Raw genomic sequence first — 23,067 nt, forward strand, 5'->3', positions numbered from 1 at the left:
AAGGACTGATAAGATTTTTTAGGAAAAAGATATCTGAACTTGAGATCAAAAAGAAAGGAAAAAGATTTAAAGAGAAAAAATTTCTCTACACATGTTAATGTGGAAGGAGACAGACAGGTTTAAAGCAGCCTTTTACCAGAGCTCTGCATTATGGCATAAGCACTCAGTGAGTTAGTAAAGGACAGACCTGAATTCCCATCGGCTTTTGTATCACAACTCTTGAATCCTCTTGGAAACTTTGTGGGAAAGAAGAAAGAGGTTCTTCGCAGCCCTGATTGTAATATTCCCTAACACCTTTAAAATTTCACCATTATGCCTAAATCAATGACAGAACAATGTAAGAGTTTTAAGCCTCCCCATGTTCATTCCACAACAATAGGCAAATGGAGAAAGGTGTCTCAGCCACTAGACTTGTCAGCAGTGGAAATTTTCCAGAATGTCAAGAAGGTATGGACTTCCTATTTTCTTCTGGAACTGTATGATCTTTATAAGCTATTGCTTCTTTCTACTGACACTTCACTTCATAGCATTCAATCTGGACAGATAAAACGTCCAAGTCCACTTAGTCAACAATGTCTTACCTACTCAAGAGCAATGTCTCTATAGCTCTAAATAAATGGAATCCATGATTAAAATGAAACTTCAAAACCACCTCTACAAGTATACTTTTTCTTTCTGCACTGTGATAGTCATTACAAACTCATATTTGACCTCAATTAGTACCTCAAACTTTCTTTATAGACTTTTTGTTCTCAGGAAAGTTTTCAGAATTGTATTCAATGTACGCCTCTCTCTTTAAACTTAAAGCCAGTCCTTCAGCCACTTCTCTGAGCAAAAAAGGACAAATTGCCTTCTATTTTCCAAGATTAACCTGTACATCTGCAAATGTTTCCATCTCTCACTTTCTCTGAGACACTTGTCCTAAATAATCCTGCCTTCCTTTCCACTTGTTCCTACCATAGCATACTAGAACTCCACCACACAAAACATCAACTAATTTCTCTCAAATTACTTAAACACCTTAAATATACTTTATTATTCTATTACTGCTCCCAAGACTGTCTGCAATCTGTTCTCTTTTCAGCACAAGCAAATTTGCTGCTTTTAAAGTTCAACAGTTGCTTTGAAAATAAAATCAACAACTTTTTCTTCATCTCAGCTCTCTGCTGTCCTTTCTTTTAGCCTATGAAATGCCTTCTCATCCTTTGGATTCCATCTTCCTTGCCGCTTCTGACTACCCTCAAAAGAAAGGTGCCCTACACATTATATTCTCCCATTTCAACATGTAAGTTTCCTTATTGACACATACCACAAATTATGTAGGTATTTATGTATTATTTCTTCAACGTATCTCCATATTGCTAATAGTATGCTCTATGAGAGCAGGCAAGGGCCATAGCTGTCTCATCCCACCCACAACAGTAGCCTAAAGCAGAACACAATTTCTTAATGATATTAGGAACTTAAGAAATATTAACTAAATTAAGGAAAGAAGGAAGGAAGGAGAAATAGATCATCTATTACCTTGAGCAGGATACAAATAGGAGAATATTTGTTTTTGTTTTTGTTTTTGTTCTTGTTTTTTACCATGCTGTTGTTTAAGATGGAAGAGACTTGAAAGTGTTTCTGTTTAATGCTTTCTGATGACTTCTAGGGAGGGGCCTCCCAAACGTTCATCTCTACACTTGACCACTTTCATATTTCAATGTTGTTCCTCAAATAAAAATCCCCAACGTTTAATTCACATTCTCCATCCAAAACAACCTCTTATTGATTTCTTTAATTTTTTTCAATGGCACCAATGTTCTATGAGGTCTTCAGAATTAAAAAATACAATTACAATTGCAGACCTCAGTCTTCTTTCATTACTGTCTCTAGATCATATGCATGCACTGTTTATTTGTCCTTCATAATACCTTTCAAGTCTGTCTTGGCCTTCTACAGCCAAATTCATGTCCTGATTTCAGTTCATGGCGCTGCATGTCCCAATTATTTTAGTAGTCTAATTTCTTATTTTCCTTTCCTTCAACTCACTTCAATTTATTTTGTATACTTTTGACATAACTTTTTTACAATACTAACTTTTTTTTAACAACGTGTTGAGTGCCTCTCACTGTAGGCACTCAACTGAGAGCCCAGCAGCAGCTGATCCTAAACTTAGAAATTTTACCATAGTCCTATAGTAATAATCTCTCTCTCCCTCTCTCTCTGTTAGTGACCTTGATTGAAAAAGTAGTCACAAAAAGGCCACTCCCTCATCTTTTCAACAACAATTTTCAAAAGCTTCCAGAATATTCATCTATTGTTTCTTTCATCAATACCATTAACCTGAAGTAAGAATCTCCTTTTAACAACTAAACGCACCAGTTTTGCTCTAGGTCTTGTTTTTACATTTCAGGGATTTCTCCCCTTTTGTTATTCTCTCCCTTCTACATTATTAACCTCTTCTTCTCTACTAAGTAGTTTGAATTTACAAAGACAATCCTCTCAATTCCACATACTCATCCAGCTACCAAAAACCTTCTCTCTCACCAAGCCTGAAAAGATCCACACTTTTTCTCCTTCCTCCACTACCTACTTACTATTGAAATCACCACCATCTGGCACTGCTACCATGCCACCAAAACTTTTGTCAAGAGCATAAACAGCTTCTATCTTTCAATTAAAAAATGGACAGTTTCTAATATTATTCCACTTTTCTGCAATACTAAGTATGATGGAAAACTTCTTACTTGAAACATTTAGCTTTCTGAGCTAATATAATAACTCATTACTGTGAATTTCTGTCTACCTCACTGTCACCTTTTTTCTTTCTCCTTTTTTCCTAACCAGTAAATAATGGTTTTAGTAAGGACTTGATACTAAAACCTCTTCTCCTTTTCTCTACACCGTCCTATGCCTTTATTTAGCTTCTATTTGCCGTTGACTCCTAGTCATAATATCATCAGCCTAGAGTTGTCCTCTGAGTTTAAGGGTAGCTGGAGTATCAGGCCATGTATTTGCCATCTCCACTTGTAAACTGGACAGGTATCTGTTCCAGTTTGTAAAAGCTGCCGGAATGTGATATACCAGAAACAGAATAACTTTTAAAAAGGGGATTTAGGGTGATGCAATGGTGGCGCAGCTGCAGAGTTCTTGTTTGCCATGCAGGAAGCCCAGGTTTGGTTCCCAAGGCCTGCCCATGCAAAACAATAAAAGGGGGGGAGGGATTTAATAAGTTGCAAGTTCGCAATTCTAAGGCCATGAAAATGTCCAAATTAAGACATCCAAGGAAAGATACCGTGATTCAAGAAGGCTAACAATATTCAGGATTTCTCTCTCAGCTGGAAAGACACAAGACCATGTCTGCTATCTTTCTCTCCAGGAATCTTGAATGGCTTTCCTGGGGCCCCATCCATTCTGTTGGCTCTGTAGATTTTTTCCAAATGGTGCCCTCTTAAAGGGGTCCAGTGAGCAACCCCACCTTGAATGGGTGGAGGCAGGTCTCTGCGGAAAACATCTAATCAAAAGTTACCACCCATAATTAAGCAAGTCGTATCTCCATGGAAAAATAAAAAAGTCCCACCCAGCAATGTTGAATGAGGATTAAAGGACATGGCTTTTCTGGGGTACATAATAGCTTCAATTGGCACAATGTGGAGCAGAGGGAATTTTAGGGCAGCAAAACTATTCTGTGTGATACTATAATGGTGGATATATGACATTGTAATTATTCACAAGATTTCACCATTCAGCAGGAATTGGGCACAAGCATTGTGCCTACTTCTATTTTGCTATAATGTGATAGAGTTTTAGGCAAGAAATACAATGAAAATAATACACACACACACACACACGCACACACACACATTAAAAAGTGTCTTAAAGTGTTTCCTTCAGTTTTTAGGTCCCTACTGAAAGGTAAACTCAGCAAACTCATCAGGAATGAGATGGGAGCACAAAGGAGTTCAGGTAAAGGCTTTATTTCAGGGAAAAACAGAGTCACCTGGGCAGCATTTCAGGAGAGAGAGAGAGAGAAACAGCTGCCCCGCCCTGAGGTCATGGTGGTTGGGGGAGCAGCGATAAGGTTTTTAAGGCTTAGGGAGTTGGGGAGCAAGGGTTACGCATGTCTCTATTGGTTAGTTTTCAGAAATAGGGGACTAAGTTAGGAGTTGGCAGTTTTCCAATGGTAAAGTTTAAAATTCAAATGCTGCCTTGGCATGCAGGGTTGTAAATGCTGGAGGGCAGACAGTGTGTAAGGGGAGTTTACACAAGAATGCATTTGCCAGAGAGTGAAGGCTGAGTAATGGGAGGTTATCACAAGAGGGCAGTTGATAGAAGGTGAAGGAGACGCCGGGCTGGCACGGTTTGGGGTGAGAGAGGCTTTCTGAAATATTTGCCAGGGGTAGGTTATATCTCAGCAGTCTAACACCTATCATATTAATTTGTAACAAAATAGTGGTTTCTGAATTGATGGTGCAAAAGCGATAGCAAGAAATGCTCCAGGAATAGATTAATTTATTATGTTTAAGATTCCATTCTATGCTGCTCAGGAAAGCACATGTTATAAAGATGTCAATATCTTTCAAAACAGTATTGGTAAATGCCATGCACTGAACAATTTTATTAGAAAATAGTCTCAAATTAAAGATGTTTCAGAGTTATTTTCTTTGAAAATTTTTTTTTAATAATTGTCGACTTAATGAAAAGTTACAAAAATAAAACAGAGAACTCTATACCCTTTATCCAGGTTTGCTGAATTTTTTCATGTTTTGCTACATTTAAAAATCTCTCTGTATTTAGATCTACGTATACATAGTTACTTTTTGTGGAGCATTTGAGAATAGTTTGCATACAATATGAACTTTTACCAAATAATACTTTAGGAGGTTTCAGAAGACAAAAAAGGAGACTTCCAGTGCCTGCCAGGATGGTGTAAGACCACCAGAGTCTATATCTCACACTGGTCATAACTAAAAGCTCTGGGCGGGATACAAACAGAAACCACATTAGGACTTAGAAAAAGGAAAAAATACATATATAGCAGGCAGGTAAAGGAGGGAAGCTACAACTTGACTTGAAGAAGGACTAGCACCAGGGCATGTCCTGAGTTTTCGTCTCTCGTTTGCTCTCCAGTCTTGACCCGATGGCTTGAGGTGTAGAACTGTACAGCCAAGGCAAACAGGAAAAACTTTTAGAGGAATACTCTTTTCACCACAGGGCCAGGAAAAGTGAGTTCAGGGGAAATCCCTGTTTTATTTTGTTTTTTGTTTTCGTTCTTTTGTTCCTGCCACAGGTCAGTCCCAGTTGCAGAGATGCATGGTTGAGGCAGCAAAAGAGGTGGAATCATGGACATATAAAATCCCAAGGGCCAAACTCTGCTTCGGCCAGATGAACCAGGTCAAGGACGTTGTGGACCATAGGGCATGTGGTGTGGAATTCCCATGATTTTTTTCCTTTTCTTTTTTATCCCACTGTTACGCACTGAGAGTGATCTCAGTCACATAGATGGGATAGCTCAGGATGCTAAAATTCTAAAAAATGTCTCTCTCAAATCCCAAGAACCAGGAAAGGAAGCCAGGGAAGCAGAGATTGTGGGTGAATGTTGTAGAGAGAGAGCTAGGAAAGGGAAGGCCATAAGGCTATGCATGAATCAACACAAGTCCTGAACTCACCTCCAAACTATGTACGTATGGAACAGACCCACGAAGACATAAGGGCTTTGAGAACAGAATTATAATACAAATCACTGCCCTAGTCCCAGGAAACCATTAGTTGCATATGTGAGACAGACCCAAACACCATAACAAAGGCTTTGAAAAGTCAACCGGCAATGGAATCACTGATGACAGAAAGCAACAAACTGTTGCTGACCTAACTGCCTGGTAAAATAACAATTACAAAAAACAAAAATGCATTATTATTGACTAAAGTCCATAGTTTATTCATGCTTTTTAGATTTTAAACTTGCGACTTTTCCTATTCTAGTATTCCATCCAGGATGCTTCATTACATTTACATTTTATGCTGTGACCATTTCTCAGACTTTCTTTGTCTTTGATGACCTTGACAGTTTTGAGAAATACTGGTCACTTATATTGCCCCTCTGCTGGAATTTGTCTGATGTTTTTCTCATGATTAGACTGCAGTTATGGGTTGGAGGGACAAAGGTCATAAAGGGAAGCACCATTCTCATCACATCATATAAAGGATGCGTATTATCAACATGAATTATCATTGCTGATTTTTACCTTGCTCACTTGGCTAAGGTCAAGTTTGTCAAGTTTTCCCCTGTAAATTTACACTTTCTCCACTTTTCCACTTCTTTGAAAGGAAGTCACTATTGCAATCCACACTTAGGGAATGAACATTTATGCTCCCCCTTTCTTAAGCACAGTGTGCCAGTATACATTATTTGAAATTCTTCTGCAAGGGGTATTTGTCTGCTCTTCCCCATTTATTTATGTACTCAATCATTTATTTATATCAGTATGGAGTCATAGATATTTGTTTGATGCCTTAGGTTATAATCCAATACTACTTTATTTCTGCTACTCAAATTGTTTCAGCTTTGTCCACTGGGGAATCTTTCAGTTGCCTCCTGTACACCTCTGTTGTACCCACCACTTTGTAATATTGTGTGTATGTGTGCTTATACGTATTTGGGCACATCCCTATTTCAGGTCCTGTAATATTCCCCAGGCTTATCTTGTATTTTTCTGCCCCCAAAGATGAATGAGTCATTTCTCTAAGGAATTCTGGTTCCTTATGTTAGAGAAGGGTATTAAAAATGAAGATCTGGGTGTGAGGTGTGCTATTTGCTACTGGAGTGTCATTGCTTCTAAGCCCTCTCAATTGACAGAGCAAAGTAATATGTGTGAGTGATTCAATGTTGAAAAAAAATTTTTCTCTGAAGAACACCTTTTGATTTCAAGGGAGTATATTTAAAAAAAATTATTAGCAAAAAAGATTTTCCTGGGTGATTAGTATTTTTGTAATGCTATTCAACTGTAAGAAAATGTAAAATGAAAATCTATATGGAGACTAATAAATTTCTGAAATTATAATCCGTAGCCATGGATCTAAAATGGTTGGACTCACTAAATTATTCTCACTAATAGCAAAGGTTTAATTAAAACAAGCAGTTCTCATGAATTTGAACTTGAAAAATAAGTGACTACAAATAAAATTTAACTTGTAGATTTTCATTAATTAAATTTTTTGCATACTATTTTATTTGACTAATACAATATTTTAAAGCCCACTTGTAAATGATTAACAAACTGTCCAACTATTATGGTCTTATGATAGATCTCTTTTAAATCTTTACTTTTTTAGGTCTCCTGTCTTTCAGGAAATACTGAACCCCTATAGCTATGACTGTGGAATATTTAACTGCTTACAGGCATTGATATGAGTATGATCTAAATTGTTTTCTCAGATTTTGAGTATTTGTTATGTGGAACTAAACCAGAATCTTTGTTAAATTTGAAATATATTATGTCTCTTTTTTTCTGTTACATGCTGGGCTTGTCACTCAATTAGATTGAAAGTCAAAGAAAAGTCCCAAATCTGCACATGGAACATAATTGTCTCAGAAGAAAATTTATTTTTATTGGACTTCAGAATAGGAGACAAATAATAACAGGAAAATCTGTTTCTTTTTTCTTTTTCTATGTTGGATTGTACAAAGTTGACATGTTTTTGCCAACAAGAAATAATAATATTTACAACCCTTTAACAAATCCTCATGTAAACAAATAAGTTCAGGAAAGATCTTCCTCTTAATATCCCTTAGAAATCTACATCAGCAGACCCAAGCTATGACAATATTAATCCTTGGAAACAAGTCATTCTATGAAGATATTCAGCATTTTGTCCCTAATGTGCCAGAATCCCTGAAGTATAAAGAACAGCACAAGAAATTTAAGAGATTTTTTTTCAAATAAACAGGAGTCTGAAATTACAGAATGCTCCTATTTGATAGTCTGAGAAGTAACAGAGTGAAAAGAAAATAGCAGCAGAAGTCAGAGCAAGGAAAAATGGGCATGGTAAATTACAGCTCTTTGCACTATCACTGAAATTTCTCCCTCCAGTGGAGTTATGTTTTACTGTTTTTTCATCTTGACTCATATATATTCTTCTCTCTCCCTCAAAAGAAAGATAAGAAGCACCACAGAACATACTTTTCTGTTGTCCGTGATATTTATTTTTCCCTTCTTTTTATCCCTAAAAAAAAAAGAAGAAAAAATAGGGGTTGGGGGGGTGTCATGGTCAGGTTCATGTGTTAACCTGGCCATGTGTTGGTACCTGTTTCTCTGGTTGGGCAGGTGATTACCTGTCTATTGTGATGAGGACATTTCATAGAATTAAATCATGACTACATCAGCTGCATCCACAGCTGACTCCATTTGTAATCAGCTAAGGGAGTACCTTCTGCAATGAGTGATGCTTAATCTAATCACTGGAAGTCTTTTAAGAAGGATTCAGAAGAGACAGGCTCTCTTCCTGCTTCGGCAGGGAGCATCTCATATGGAGTTCATCCTGACCCTCCATCAGAATCGTCGGTTTCACAGCCTGCCCTGTGGATTTTAGACTCTGCATTCCCATGGTTACATGAGACACTTTTATAAATTATATTTTGTGAGTGTTTCCTGTTGATTCTGTTTCTCTAGAGAACCCTAACTAATACAACTTGGTTCCAGGAGTGGTTCTTAATAAACAGAATCTTAAAAATGAGTTTATATGAATGGTTTCTACTCTGACTGGACTCAAAAGCACCAAGGACTCTGATTCCCGTAATCATAATGACACTCCCAATCCACGGAGTGAGTTGGCAAAAGAGATAGTCAAAATATCACCATTCAATTCTCCTTATGCTTTGCTTGTACGAAGCCAGGCTCTGGGGGATAATGTTTTTGACACTTTAACAGAGTTTGTGGAAATAAGAGGTATAGAGATGTTAGCTTGTTGTAGTTAGATACACTGGATACATTAAGGAGTGAAAGGGGTGGGCTTAAGGCTTCAAACAAGAAGCTTAAGTGCCATCTGACAGATGTAGGAATTTCTATGAGTATCCTGAAGGAAAATTTTATTTTCTATAGCCATAGACTTGAGATTTCTGAAAATCAGACTCAGTATGTTATTGTTAGAGTAGCAACTTTACAACAGAAACTGAAATCTCAATGTTGCATTGTGTCTGCTGTTAAAGTGAGGGCATTGATTGGAAAGGAGCAGGATCCTGAAATATGGGATGGTGACATATGGATTGATAATGATGTTGGGAATGAGGTTGAAACACTAGGTCATGCTGAGTCTTCTCTAGATAACCCTGTAATAGTCTGCCCTGAGGACATAGCCACCCCACCTCCAGCCTGCCTTGAGGAGTTGGCCGCCCAACCTCCTCCTGAAGGGATTAGCCTTAGAGTCATTAATTCTGTTTCACCAGATGAAACTGCAAATGAAGGCACTGAAGCAAATGGCTTGGAAGATACTTCTAATTCTTTCCATGACCCACCCCCACCACCCCTCATTTCTTCCAGACCTATAATTAGACTAAAATCCCAACAGGCTCCTAAAGGTGAGGTACAAAGTATCACATATGAGGAGTTATGTTATACTCCAAAAGAACAGCGTGAGTTTTCCAATTTATATAGACAGAAATCAGGGGAATATGTGTGGCAATGGATTTTAAAGGTGTGGGATAATGGTAGGAGGAATATAAGGCTAGATCAGGCTGAATTTACTGATATAGGCCCACTAAGCAGAGATTCTGCTTTCAATGTTATAGCTCGAGGGGTTAGAAAAGGCATTAACAGTTTGTTTGGAAGGTTGAAACATGGATCAAAAGGTGGCTGACATTACCTGAGGTTGAAATGCCAGAACTGCCCTTGTATAATGTAGATGAGGGGATCCAGAGGCTTAGAGAGATTGGAATCTTAGAGTGGATTTATCATGCAAAGCCTGCTCTTACACACCATGAATGTCCAGAAGATGCACCTTTTACCAGAACAGTGAGAAATAAATTTGTGAGACTAGTGGCATCATCCCTGAAGAGCTCTGTAGTTGCACTTCTCTGTAAGTCAGATAATACTGTGGGAACTGCCGTCACTGAGCTGGAATCCTTAAACACAATGGGGATGACTGAATTCCGAGTTGGCAGAAGCCATGTGGCAGTACTTAATCACCAAAGACGGGGTGGACTTGGCTATTATAATAGACAGCAAATTTAAAGGCAGGAGTCAAAATAATCTGACTTGCAGAGATTTGTGGCATTGGCTAGTAAATCATGGGGTACCTAGAAATACAATACATGGGCAGTCTACTAAATTCTTGTTCGAGCTGTATAAACAGAGTTCTAGGTCAAGTGAACAGAAATCTAACCTGAATTACAAAAACACAAAGTCACGGCCCCTTAATCAATTTCTAGACTTGAGACAGTTTACAAACCCAGAGCCCCTTGAATGAAGGGGGAGGGGGCGGCTAGGTCCCTTTGGAGGAGAACGCTGTAACACTGCCACACGTTTATACTGTTAATCTTCCTCCTAGCCTTCCCCAAGGGGACCGATAGCCATATAACAAGGTAATTGTGCATTGGGGAAAAGGAAATTTTCAGCTATTTCAGGGATTATTAGACACTGGTTCAGAAGTGACATTAATTCCAGGGGACCCAAAACATCACTCTGGTCCACCAGTCAGAGTGAGGGCTTATGCAGGTCAGGTGATTAATGGAGTTTTAGCTCAGGTCTGTCTCACACTGGCGCAGTGGGCCCCCAGACCCATTTTGTAGTTATTTCTCCAGTTCCAGAATGTATAATTGGAATAGACATACTGAGCAACTGGCAGAATCCCCACATTGGCTCTCTGTTTGCAGTGAGGGCTTTTAGGATGGGAAAGACCAGTTGGAAGCCACTAGAACTGCCCCTACCTAGTAAAATAGTAAATCAGAAGCAATACCAAATTCCTTAAGGGGCTGCAGAGATTACTGCCACCCTTAAGGACTTGAAGGATGCAGGGGTGTTGATTCCCACCACATCCCCATTCAACTCTCCTACTGGCCTTTGCAGAAAACAGACGGGTCTTGGAGGATGACAATGGATTATTGTAAGTTCAACCAGGTGGTAACTCCAATTGCAGCTGCTGTTCTGGATGTGGTATCATTGCTTAAGCAAATCAGTACATCCCTGGTACCTGGTATGCAGCTATTGATCTGGCAATAGCTTTTTTCTCAATAGCTGTTAGTAAGGACCACCAGAAACAGCTTGCTTTCAGCTGGCAAGTATGCTCACTGTCCTACCTCAGGGGTATATCAACTCTCCAGCCCTATGTCATAATCTTGTCTGCAGGGACCTTGATCATTTCTCTCTCACACAAGACATCACACTGGTCCATTATATTGATGGACCTAGTGAGCAAGAAGTAGCAACTACTCTAGACTTATTGGTAAGGCATTTGTGTGTCAGAGGATGGGAGAGAAATCCAACAAAAATACAGGGGCCTTCCACCTCAGTGAAATTTCTAGGTGTCCAGTGGTGTGGGGTATGTCGAAATATCCCTTCTAAGGTGAAGGATAAGTTGTTGCATCTTGCCCCTCCTATGACCAAAAAAGAGGCACAATGCATAGTAGCTCTCTGGATTTTGGCCACAACATATTCCTCATTTGGGTGTGCTACTCTGACCCATTTATTGAATGACCAGAAAAGCTGCCAATTATGAGTGGGGACCTGAACAGGAGGAGGCTCTGCGACAGGTCCAGGCTGCTGTACAAGCTACTCTGCCACTTGGATCATATGATCCAGTAGATCCAATGGTGCTGGAAGTGTCAGTGGCAAATAGAGATGCTGTCTGGAGCCTTTGGCAGACCCCTATAGGAAAATCACAACACAGACCCTTAGGATTTTGGAGCAAAGCCTTACCATTTGCTGCAGATAACTACTCTCCTTTTGAGAAACAGCTTTTGACCTGCTACTGGGCCTTAGTAGAGACTGAACGCTTAACTAAGTTACCATGAGAACTTAGTTGCCTATTATGAGCTGGGTGTTGTCTAACCCACCAAGCCATAGAGTTGGGTGTGTGCAGCAGCACTCTATTGTAAAATGGTAATGGTGTATATGAGATAGGGCCAGAGCAGGTCCTGAAGGCATAAGTAAGTTACATGAGGAAGTGTCTCAAATGCCCATGGTCTCCACTCCTGCCACATTACCTTCTCTTTCCCAGACCATAACTACGGCCTCTTGGGGAGCTCCTTACAGTGAATGGAATGAGGAAGAGAAAACTTAGGTCTGGTTTACAGATGGTTCAGCACAATACGCAGGTACCACCTGAAAGTGGACAGCTGCAGCACTACAACCCCTTTCTAGGGTGTCCTTGAAGGACAGTGGTGAGAGGAAGTCATCCCTGTGGACAGAACTTTGAGCAGTGCACCTGGTTGTTCAGTGCTTGGAAGAAGAACTGGCCAGAGGTGTGTCTGTATACTGACTCATGGGCTGTTGCTAATGGTTTGGCTGGATTGTCAGGGACTTGGAAAGACCATAATTGGAAAATTGGTGACAAAGAGGTCTGCTGAAGAAGTATATGGATAGGCCTTTTTGAGTGGAGTAAAAACGTGAAGATTTTGGGTCCCATGTGGATGTGCACCAGAGGGTGACTTCAGCAGAGGAAGGTTTAAATAATCAAGTGGATAAGATGACCGGTTCTGTGGATACCAGTCAGCCTCTTTCCCCAGAAAATCCTGTCTTTGTCCACTGGGCTCATAAACAGAGTGATCATGGTGGTAGGGATGGAGGTTATGTATGGGCTCAGCAACATGGACTTCCACTCACCAAGGCTGACCTGGCTATAGTCCTGCTGAATGCCCATACTGCCAGCATCAGAGACCCACACTCAGCCCCCGATATGGCACCATTCTCCATGGTGACCAGCCAGCTACATGGTGACAGGTTGATCACATTGGACCACTTCTTTCATGGAAGGGGCAGCAATTTCTTCTAACTGGAACAGACACATACTCTGGATATGGGTTTGCTTTCCCTGCATGCAATGCTTCTGCCAAAACTACTATGCCTTATCCATCATCATGATATTCCACACAGAATTTCTTCTGATCAAGGAACACACTTCACAGCAAATGAAGTGTGGGAATGGGCACATGCTCAATGAATTCTATGTTTTTACCATATTCTCCATCATCCAGAAGCAGCTGGGTTGATAGAATGGGGGAATGGTCTTTTGAAAACTCAATTACCATGCCAAGTAGGTGGCAGTACCTTGAAGGGCTGGGGTAATGTTCTTCAGGAAGCTGTGTATGCTCCGAATCAGTGTCCGCTGTATGGTGCTGTTTCTCCCATAGCCAGGATCCGTGGGTTCAAGAAGCAAGGGGTGAAAATGGGAGTAGTACCACTCACTATTACCCCTAGTGATCCACTAGGAAACTTTTTCTTCCTGCCCCTGTGACCCTGAGCTCTTCTGGTTTAAGGTTTTAGTTCCAAAAGAGGGAGTGCTTCCACTAGGAGAAACAGCAATGATTCCATTGAACTGGAATCTAAGACTGCCATCTGGTCACTTTGGGCTACTTATGCCCCTGGATCAACAAGCCAAGAACGGGATTACATTGTTGACTGGGGTGATTGACCCTGACTATCAAGGGGAACTAGAATCACAACTACACAATGGAGGTAAAGAAGAGTTTTCTTGGAATATAGGAGATCCCTTAGGGCGTCTTTTAGTACTGCCATGCCCTGTGATTAAAATCAATGGAAAATTGCAACAACCCAATCCTGGCAGGACTAAAAATGGCTCTAAAACTTCAGGAATGAAGGTTTGGGTCACCCCACCAGGCAAGAACCACAGCCAGCTGAAGTGCTTGCTGAGGGTAAAGGGAACATGGAATGAATGGGTAGTGGAAGAAGGTAGTGACAAATGTGAACGACGACCACATGATCAGTTATAGAAACAGGAATGTAATGCTGTTTCCTTCATGTTGTACTATTTAAGTTGTAAGATATCAAGTTTAAGAATGAATATTACCCAAGGACTTGCACCCTATTCTGGAGAGATTTAAGGTGTTTCCAGTTATATGCAGGGCAGTTGAGTATTGTTAGGTGAAAGGAAAAAAATGTGCATTTTATTGTTTTTTATTTAGAAGTTAGGTGATATGTATAGCTGCCAAGTTGACAAGGGGTGGACTGTCATGGTCAGGTTCCTGTGTCAACTTGGCCAGATGGTGGTACTTGTTTGTCTGGATGGGCAAGTGTTGACCTGTCAGTTGCAATGAGAACATTTCATAGAATTAAATCATGATCACATCAGCTACGTCCACAGCTGACTCCATTTCTAATCAGCCAAGGGGAGTGTCTTATGCAAGGAGTGATACTTAATTAATCACTGGAAGCCTTTTAAGGAGGAATCAGAACAGACAGGCTCTCTTCCTGCTTCAGCCAGCAAGTCTCTTATGTGGAGTTCATCCCGACCCTGCATCGGAATTGTCAGCTTCATAGCCTGCCCTGCAGATTTTGACTCTGCATTCCCATGGTTATATGAGACACTTTTATAAATTTTATATTTGTGAGTGTTTCCTGTTGATTCTGTTTCTCTAGGGAACCCTAACTAATACAGGGGGCACTTCATTTACTGGGAGAAAAGACAATTCTTTCTCATTGTTGTTTTGAAAACAAAAATTTACTCAAACATTGCTTCTGCTTTCTAAGCAACATTTCAAAAATGAAATGGAAGATATGTTGTAATGTATTTTCAGACCCTTTCCTTAATATGTTCAGGTTCCCAAGGAATCCTGGCTCATTTGAACCAAGGAGTATGTTTTCTATGACTAAGGAGATCCAGAATGACACTATTATTAAAAAGCTTTCCCCATCTGCTTGATGGGTATTTTTCATCCTCTTTCATCAGTTTAGGGACAGGAGTTTCTTGACCTCAAACACTGTGCTTTAAGGACATCAAAGGTCTACCTTTGTTTCTTCAGCACTAGAGTGAATAATAGCTAATGGGAAAGTTGAACGCAGATTTCCCTAACTGAAAGGATGTCTTATTTACTTCCAGTGTGCTCAGCGACCTAGTGAGCTCTCACAGGCTTCCATTTTCCCCTCCTAACCACCCAGTCCAGTTCAGGCTGTTGATGCTCTCTAGAATTCTCCTCTCTTTTCCTTATACTTTTTTCCTCTTCATTCTCAGAGGAAGCACAGTTATTTCTGACCTGGTTCCCAGGTGTGAACCCACTGATGCTAAGTCGAATCTCCTCTTTATGTCTTGTTCAGGAGGAATTGAAAGAGAATGAATTTATGTTTTGCCACAGATATATAAATTGTGTATCATGTTATTAGTTAAGACTCTGGGAACAACCAATAAATGACCTAAATAAAATTAACACCTTCTAAACCACGAGGGCAGGTGGTGGGAGTAGTGAAATAAGACAAACAAAAAACTTCAACTTACACAATAAGGAAGAGGAATGGCAAACAAACAAACAAATAAACACACACAAACACACACACACACAAACAGAACAACAGAGCACAGAAAATATGAAATAAAAGTTTAAAAAGTTATGAGGAGGGTGTGCAAGGGTAGTTCAGTGGTAGAATTCTCACCTGCCATGTGGGAGACCTGGGCTCGATTCCCAGCCCATGCACTTCCCAAACAAAGAAACCAACCCAAAACAAACAAATAAAAATTCAACAAATGGTGCTGCAATAATGGGATACTCACATGGAAAAAGAATGAAATCTGATCCCGCCATACAGCATACAAAAAAAAGTTATGAGGTCTTATGGCACGAAAATTATAGAAAATCAATCTGTCTAGCATCTAAGACAACTTATACAACTGCAATAAAAAATGCTAAATGTACAGTTATTAATGTGAACACACCTTTCTCAGAAATCAAAATACCAAGAAAGCAGTAAAAAATAAACATAAAATTTGAATGATACAAAAACATATGATATAGGGCGGTGCTATGGTGGCTCAGTGGCAGAATTCTTGCCTGCCATGCCAGAGACCCAGGTTTGATTCCCTGAGCTTGCCCATGCAAAAAAAAAATATGATATAAAATATGCATCATACATTTATTAGCCCACAGAGGAAATCTCAACAAAGATTTTTAAAATCAGCATCATAGAGTCCATGTCCATTGACTGCAATTCAGTGAAATTAGAACACAAAACAAAATGTTTTGGAAAAATACAATATTTGGAGACTAAAAAGTTCTTTTTAAATAATTCATAAGCTAATGTGGATATCAAATAAATCACAAAGAGGCCTGGAAGACAACAAAATTACAATATATCAAAACTCTTGAGTATAACCAAATTATAGACAGAAAATTTTAAATATTAAAAGTCATTCAATGAACCAACTTTCCAATCCAAGAAACGTAAATATACCGGAAGTTAATCACAGTAAGAAAATAATTGTTTAAAAATATGATTAAAATATAAATAAAGTAAAAAAAAATTGATCGAAAATAGATTGAAAAATGCATCACTATATAAACCGCTGGCCAAGAGTGAGTAAGAAAAGTAATTGCATCTGGCTTTTTAGGACCTACATTCTAAGGTAAGTTAAAATAAATATTGAACAAATAAACTCTTTGGTTTAAGCTGCAGTCCTCTTTATTCAAATCATATCTGTGCCCTTGGCAGGGAATGGGCCAAAGTATAGTTCAGGCCAGTTGTCTTGTTTCTAGCCAGGTTTTTTTGAAGTTTACAGGACAATTATTTCACAACAAGTGAATGTGTTGATTGGTGCTTACTTTTTAAATTCCTTCCATCTGTCTTTTGGTTGGGAGTGAGGGTGGGTCTTCAGAGCAGTGGTAATTAAAGCGTTCCTGCCTCGACAGTTCTTTGTCCCAATAGCTGATTTGAAGAGAGTTCCTAAAACATTCCTCTCCCTCCCGTCAGATAAGGGGACACTCAGGGTCTGCTTCAGCACAGCACTGAATGGGTGATTTGCTCTCTGGTCTCCGTCAAGAAACTCAGACCACAAAAGTACGTAAATTGAGAGGACCCTTGCAAACACTCTTATAGGGAAATTTTAGGTCTATAGAAACTAATAATGAAAACACAGGCTTGACTTTCTATACCTCTTTTGCCACTTTGCTTGTTCTATGCATTGGTTTTCATTGTATTTTACCAAAATATTGGCCTGCAATGGAATGTAAATTAGGTTAAAAAAAAAAAAAAAGACTCTAAGAATCCAGTGAGAAACTGCCTAGCAACTATTCAGTAAAAGAACAGTTCCACATTCAAACACCTGTGCCATCAGAATTTTGTTTGGGGCACCATGAGATTTTCTCTTACTTAGCTGCCTTTCCCAATCTCAGTGACACTCCCTCACAGCCCTGGCACGCCACACATGCCCTCATTCAAGGAACAAATCAGATGTAACAGGAATCCCACCAAGCATGCCCAGCTCAGCAGTGAGCAAGGCCGACATGGTCCTTGCCCTCAGAAGCTACCCCTTAGTGGAGAAGGTACCTCTCTGCTGCTACTGCCCTTAGAGTTTCATTCTCCACCTATTTCAGAATATGCCTGTAGAAATGAAGCTGATATTGATCTTCCTGTTTGTTTTTAAAAAGAGTGTTACTCTATTCAAGAGTAGCTCTTGTAAAATCTTAGTTCCAATTGTGGGATGAAAGACTCAGGAGTTAGTGAGGTTCTGGAAGAAGTGGGTGGAGACTGGAGCGCCTGGTCCCAGGGAAATCACAACAGGCTCAAACAATGATTTATCTGGGCTAAGCTCACAGTCTCATCCTCCTTTCCCTAAAACGTGTCTTCAGGAATGCACCTCAAATTTGATCTTAGCATAGTCTAGCTTCATCAACAGCTGTGTTATTATTTGACCTTTCTCAAATTTATTCTCAGATTACTCTTCCTCAAAATCCCAGTGACAATGTTAAAAACAGCAATTTAAAAATGCCTCGGTTTCTTGCTTTAATTGGAAGGAAAAAGTCATAACTGTTGCCAGTCATTGTCAGTTTCTTTCTGTTTAACTCCTTAGGAAGGCCTTATGCTAATAACATGCCAGGTAATATTTCATACCTCCCAACAAGGCCTTGTTCATTTGTTGGCTATTGAAGGACCTCTTAGCAAAGAAAATAAAGTGGATGACTAAGTATAAAACACTCATTAAAGTGTTCTCCAAACATGTGTTATATGAAAAATGATTTGAGTACAGAGAATGATTGGTATGTCAAAAATTTCATTTCAGGCAACAATTTTGTTATTAGAACGAGCCTCAGTTGTCTACATATTGGTATTGTTCAGAAGATGTAATGCAAGATAAATGAAATAGAGAACTTTGGATGCTGTTATCTGCCACGCCGTCCTTCTATTGTAAGTACAGATAATAATAGTTGTAATATTTTTTTCATTTCCTTGGGTGCCAAATTTCCCTCTCACCGCGCACGCTGCCCTTTACACTGCAGGTGCTGTGGCGGCGGCTGTTCCAGCTGCTCGGGAGACCTGAACAAATCATTAAGCAGTTCACCTCCTGGAAGGAGAAAGCACACCCTTATCTTTAAACTCAGTCTCTTGCATGTCTTGCAAGGAATAAAAACAGACTGTTTCTTATCATCCAGGGTACCTCAAGAATGGAAGTCACTGAAAATAAAGGCATGTGATGCTACAGCCAATGCTCTGGATAGGTGCTCCTAAAAAAAAAAAATAAAAATGAAAAACAAAAAAAAGAGGGTGGTGAATTGTGGGGCTAGTCAGATTCATTTAGGTGCATCAGAAGACTGCTGGCCCTAGATGGAGACCCCAGAGCTTGATTCCATCTGACCGTCGTGCAGCCTACAAGATAAATGTCACTTCTATGTTCAGATTACTGTCTTGCAGGCATGTAAAAGTATCCTGTCTGCCCTGACATGTTTACAGGTGATATGTTTCTTGCTCTCATCAAATAATTGCCAAATACCATCTCAGCATTTAAAATATAGAATTTCCAAGAAAGAGGAGACAGGTCACAGTAGCTACATAATAAGGTTAACTGTACCACTCAAAGATGAGAAGACCAGAATGTTAATTATACTTTGTTCAGGTCTCTCAGGCTTCTCAGCTATAAAGCAGGGATAACAACCATCTCCCAAAAGTGTTATAAAGGAGTGAATGTAAGGAAGAGCACTTTGAAAAACATGGAATATTACATAAGCCAGTGGTTTTCCCAAATTTTAGCAGGCACCAGAATCACTTAGAAAGCTTGTTACACACACTGCTGGATCTCCAGGGTTTCTGATTCAGTGGAAACAGCTTACAGCCAGAGAATCTGCATTTTAATAAGTTACCAGGTGTGATGCTGATACATCTGGCCTTTGAGAATAAATGACATAAATCAATTACTTTCAAATTTCATTCAGCAAAGCTCTGAGAACTCTAGAGAGTAGCATAAGGGACAGCCGAGAAATGCTTTAGTGAACAGTGCTGCAGGCTCCTGGCCCAGGTCTTCACTCTCACCCTGATCTACCACCCATCTCTGCTTCAAATAGCAGCAAGCATGTTTTATTTTGTATCTTTGCAAATATTGATATTCTGAATAATATTCCATTTGGAAGAAGATTTCAAATTGTTAGTTTAAAAAAGTAGTCATTAATGTGGAAAGCACTGAACTGTATATCTTCCATCCCTCAGCAGAAGTGAAATGGAGTTTATAAATTATCTGAGTCAACTGATCAAATGTAAAATGTAGACTAAGACATTATAAATTCAAAATTTGGAAATTTAAAAGATCTGGAACATTCTCTTTATCATCCTAGATACTTAGAAAATTACAATTTTTGCCATATGGGACTGATAAAATGCTCACAGATTTTAGTCTGGAAAAATCTATAAGAGAAAAAGCTATTACTCTAGTCATAACACTATCACTATAATATAAATCAAGGAGCCAGTTTTTAAAATATACCTGACCTTTCTGTTTTTCTAGAAATGCTGAGAGAACAAAATGAGTTTGTTTTAGAATGCAAATGATCCTTCTGAAAGGCATTATATAAGTCTAACTTATGATCAGTTCTTAATTATCATTTCTTGGAGGATAAAAGATTAAACAATCAAATGCCTCCCTCCAAATTTCACTGTTTCAATTTGCTAAAGCTGCCAAAATGCAATATACCAGTAATAGATTGGGTTTTATAAAGGGGATTTATTAAGTTACAAGTTACAATTCTAAGGCCATGAAAATGTCTAAATTAAGGCACCGAGAAGAGGGTACATTCTCAGAGGAAAGGCATCTGTCATCTGGCTTTCTCTGTTAAATGGGAAGGCACATGGTGATGTTGGCTCTCCTTCTCTCCAAGCTTCTGGTTTCAAAAGGGTCTCTTAGCTCCTAAGGGTCCTTCCAGCATCTCCTTGGGCTTTTTCCTTCTGTATTTTCATACATCTATGTGTGAGCTTTCCCTAAAATGTTTCCCTCTTAAAGGACTCCAGTAAGCTGATTAAGACCAACCTGGAATGGGAAGGGTCACATCTCCAAGGAAACAACCTAATCAAAAGGTCTTACCCAACAATAGGTCTGCCCGCACAAGATTAGATTAGAAGAACATGGCTTTTCTGGGGGTACATAACAGTTTCAAACCAGTGCACCTACCAATGACCGAAATTTGTGAACGATATTTATTTAGGCTTGAAATGCATTGTGGTTCTCACTGAGAAGATATTCAATTCCTAATTTTAGCTAGAGTTTCTAATACAATTCTACAGAAAGAAACTAAGTCTCCTTGCAGAAATGGCTACTCCCACATTTGGGGCAGAAAACGTACAAGATGAGCCTGGGAAATCTTGTATCATCAGAAATAAAGGGAGCTATTAAATGACTAGTGGGGTCATGGCCCACAAAATAGGAGCCAACTTGAAAGGGATCCCACTAGACAGGTTTGAGGCAATTTGATCATCAAAAATAATATTGACCACAATTAATTAAAATACATCAAGTAAAAAATTTGTTGTATTTATAATGATAAAAAAATAAAAAACTCACAGGCCAACATTGGTGGTTACTAGGACACCAACTATTGAAAAGTAAAGGATAATGCCCAAGCATATATTTTTTGATTTCCCGAATGAACTATATTTCAGTAACCAATAATAAATGAGGGGAAAAAAACTGTTCTTTATAGACACTGCTCAAGTTAAAAAATGAAGAATGATAAAATTAGAAATGAAATAATTGAATGAACCCCAAATGAACTAATGAATCTAAGAAACAATCAGCAATGGAACATCAAGCCATGAAATAAAATGTTAATGAGGGGCTGAACTTGTGGCGGAATTCTCGCCTGCCAAGCCAGAGACCTGGGTTCAATTCCCAGTGCCTACCCATGTTAAAAAAAAAAAAAAGAAAAAAGAGAAAATGTTAACGAGGAACTTTATAGTAGAGAAATTAGGCTCACCCCACCTATATCTACTAACAGACCATAATGTTCATTAAAAAAATGGAGCAAGACATTCTATGCCTGATGTTGTACTTCAAGAGGAAGCTTAAAGCATCCATCTAAGAAGTATTTCCAAATAATACATCAATCTAATCACATCTCCTGCTTTAGTTTGCTAATGCTGCTGGAATGCAATATACCAGAAATGGAAAATCAGCTTTTATAAAGGGAATTTAGTAAGTTACAAGTTTACAGTTCTAAGGCTATAAAAATGTCCAAAGTAAAGCATCCAGAGAAAAATATCTCGACTCCTCAGAAAGGACCAAATGGCATCCGAGATTCTTTTATCACAGGGGAAGGCATGTGGCTGGCATCTCTTGGTTCTTTCCTCCTGGTTGTATTGCTTTCAGCTTCTGATTCAGTGGCTTTCTACGTCAGCTCTCCAAACATCTCGAAACATCTATGTCTTGGTTTCATTTCTCTGTTCTCCATGTTGGTTCTCCAGTCATCTCCATACATCAGGGTCTGAGCTTTCTCCCTCCATAGAGCTCTCTTAAAGACACCAGTGAACTAATTAACACCCACCTTGATTGGGTGGAATCACATCTCCATCCAATCAAAAGATCACACCCACAATTGGGTATGCCGTATCTCCACAGAAAGAATCTAATCAAAATGGCACACCCACAATTGGGTATGTCTCATCTTCATGTAGACAACCTAATCAAGAGGTCCCATCCTAAAAAACCGGATCAGGATTAAAAGAACATGGCTTTTCTGGGGTACACATCAGTTTCAAACCAGCACACCTTTCTTCTAACTCCCAGGTTATAGGGAATACAGGGAAAAGTTAATTACATGACAAAGAAGCAATCAGCCAAATGAAGAAAGAGAAATGTTCTACTGAACAGGACATCTGGTTTCTCCAACATAAAAATAGAAAGCATGTGTGAGGAGGGAGAGTGTCACAGAAGGAAAAAAGAGATATAGCTCATAACACTGAGAAGAAATTAATTGGGTTCTGATTTGACAAAACGACTATTAAAATGTATTTGTGGGGAAGTCCAGGGTAGATTGCAGAGTAGGGAACTGTGGGACTCACTTCACCTCCAAAACAGGTAGTGGACAGGCAAGAATGTCTGAAACAACTGTTCTGGGGCTCTGGAGGCCAGGGCAGCACTGTACAGTATCCAGGGAAGAGTGGGAGGAAGAGGCTGAGAAACTGCAGTACACTGACTACCTTCCTCTGCAGGGGCTGCCAGGGCCCCTCCCCACCTCTTGAGGTGACCCACCTCAAGGTCCGGTCCCTAGCTGGCTGATGCAGTTGGAAAGGGACGTTGAAGTCCTCCTCCCCAAGAACAGGTGGAGATAGCGAGGAGGGACAGGGAACCACAGCCGAGCAGAGCACTGATCATAGCTTTTGATAGGTGAATTTGAATTCTGGGTCCAGGCTCTGAGCTGCTCTCTCAGCCAGCCCCCAACTTGGGTGTAGGTAGTGGAGGTTTAAAGACACAGTGCCTCTTTAAGGCTGTGGGAAATAATTTGCTGAAGTGCATCATCTGCTGGGCAGGCCAAGAAAGCACAGCTTTGGGGATTCATTAAAAAGGTTTTGAGAGTGTTTCCTGACCCTCTCCCCAGGGCTCTTTGTAGCTGGGCTGCATCCCTTTCATGGGCCCCTGACCCTGTTTTGGCTGGAAAATTCTTATTTG

General features: G+C 39.6%; 1 protein-coding gene and 1 long non-coding RNA gene across 8 annotated transcripts in view; one reads left to right on the forward strand and one right to left on the reverse strand.

Moving 5' to 3' along the window:
* LOC143684876 (uncharacterized) overlaps positions 1 to 408 on the reverse strand; it is a 68,737-nt gene extending 68,329 nt beyond the window's left edge. Inside the window, exon 1 of the long non-coding RNA XR_013176231.1 lies at positions 188 to 408. This is a non-coding gene — a long non-coding RNA (uncharacterized LOC143684876). The remainder of the gene's footprint in view (positions 1 to 187) is intronic.
* The window catches only part of LOC143684874 (uncharacterized), a 118,513-nt gene continuing 95,641 nt past the window's right edge, over positions 196 to 23,067 (forward strand). For 6 of the 7 annotated variants that reach the window (XM_077162277.1, XM_077162279.1, XM_077162281.1 and 3 more), the window contains exons 1-4: positions 196 to 447; positions 3,880 to 3,951; positions 5,276 to 5,379; positions 18,202 to 18,326. In XM_077162277.1, the coding sequence (XP_077018392.1) occupies positions 384 to 447; positions 3,880 to 3,951; positions 5,276 to 5,379; positions 18,202 to 18,276 (315 nt within the window). In that variant the 5' untranslated portion in view covers positions 196 to 383 and the 3' untranslated portion in view covers positions 18,277 to 18,326. Of the gene's footprint in view, positions 448 to 3,879; positions 3,952 to 5,275; positions 5,380 to 18,201; positions 18,327 to 18,418; positions 18,663 to 23,067 lie in introns of those variants that run through there. The other variant, XM_077162278.1, reaches the window with a different exon arrangement.

This window comes from Tamandua tetradactyla, chromosome 5 (assembly GCF_023851605.1).
Source record: "Tamandua tetradactyla isolate mTamTet1 chromosome 5, mTamTet1.pri, whole genome shotgun sequence".
Taxonomy (NCBI): domain Eukaryota; kingdom Metazoa; phylum Chordata; class Mammalia; order Pilosa; family Myrmecophagidae; genus Tamandua; species Tamandua tetradactyla.